The sequence below is a fragment of the Camelus ferus genome, chromosome 8, assembly GCF_009834535.1.
Source record: "Camelus ferus isolate YT-003-E chromosome 8, BCGSAC_Cfer_1.0, whole genome shotgun sequence".
Taxonomy (NCBI): domain Eukaryota; kingdom Metazoa; phylum Chordata; class Mammalia; order Artiodactyla; family Camelidae; genus Camelus; species Camelus ferus.
Window position 1 is genome coordinate 56,407,389 of NC_045703.1, and position 1,062 is coordinate 56,408,450.

The window sequence follows — 1,062 nt, forward strand, 5'->3', positions numbered from 1 at the left end:
ATTGTGAGTTCTTCTAGGGCAGAGTCTTTGCATTTAAAGAACCCAACACATAGTTCAGGTTATAGTGGGCTTTCATTACAAATTTGTTGACTGAATAGAATAGTTTTCCCATGTTTTAATTAATATTTCTTCACTAATTTTACTAAGAAAACTTTAACAATAATAGAATTTAATTTTATGGTAAATAAAATCACCCTGACTCTTACCATACTTTTAAAAACCTAAGAGTTGGAACACATGGCTGTTCAACTTAAACTGATAAATCTCACTCATATAAGAAGGTGAAAAGAGCCTTTCCAACCCGGCCCAGCAGGATGGCTCCCGCAAAGAAGGGTGGCAAGAAGAAGGGCCAGTCCAGCATCAACAAGGTGGTGACCAGAGACTACACTGTCAGCATTCACAAGCACATCCATGGAGTGGGTTTCAAGAAGCGTGCGCCTCGGGCACTCAAAGAAATCTGGAAATTTGCCATGAAGAAGATGGGAGCTCCAGATGTGCACATTGACACAAGGCTCAACAAAGCTGTCTGGGCCAATGGGAAAAGGAACGGTCCCATACCCTATCCATGTGCGATTGTCCAAAAACATAATGAAGATGAAGATTTGCCAAACAAGCGCCATACATTGATTACCTATGTACCCGTCACCACTTTCAAAAATCTACAGACAGTTAATATGGATGAGAACTAACTGCTGATTGTCTATAAATAAAGTTGTAGAACCGCCAAAAAAAAAAAAAAGCGAAAAGAGACATTCATTCTGAGCCTAAAATGCTTCACATAACAAAGTAAAGGAGCAGTCATCTCGCCACGCCCAGCCTGAAAGAAAGCTCATTTATGTGTAGTCAGGTTCAAAGCCCTAGGACCAAAGATTGCCAGCATTCCTTCCTCGGAGATCACTGCCTGGGAAGGAAGCATGTGCACTCAGATACTCTCGTGATGCCAGGGAGTGAAGACGGGAAAGTCAGCAATTCTCAAGTGAACTAGTTAAGGGAACTTAGGTAGAAAGTTAGGTTCAAGAATCTCTAGGGGCCTGAAGCAAGCCAGTTGGAATTAAGAGACCC

General features: G+C 41.7%; 1 protein-coding gene across 1 annotated transcript; it reads left to right on the forward strand.

Annotated features, from left to right (window-relative positions):
* Nucleotides 1-292: 292 nt before the first annotated feature.
* LOC102511704 (60S ribosomal protein L31-like) lies at nt 293-739 on the forward strand. Its single transcript, XM_032485096.1, has one exon. It carries the CDS (start codon nt 315-317, stop codon nt 687-689), a length of 375 nt encoding a protein of 124 aa, XP_032340987.1. The 5' UTR covers nt 293-314; the 3' UTR covers nt 690-739.
* The last annotated feature ends 323 nt before the right edge of the window (nt 740-1,062 follow it).

Bases quoted from the DNA above. Each gene is read 5' to 3' on its own strand.
- LOC102511704 (XM_032485096.1), top strand. From the start codon at position 315: ATGGCTCCCGCAAAGAAGGGTGGCAAGAAGAAGGGCCAGTCCAGCATC.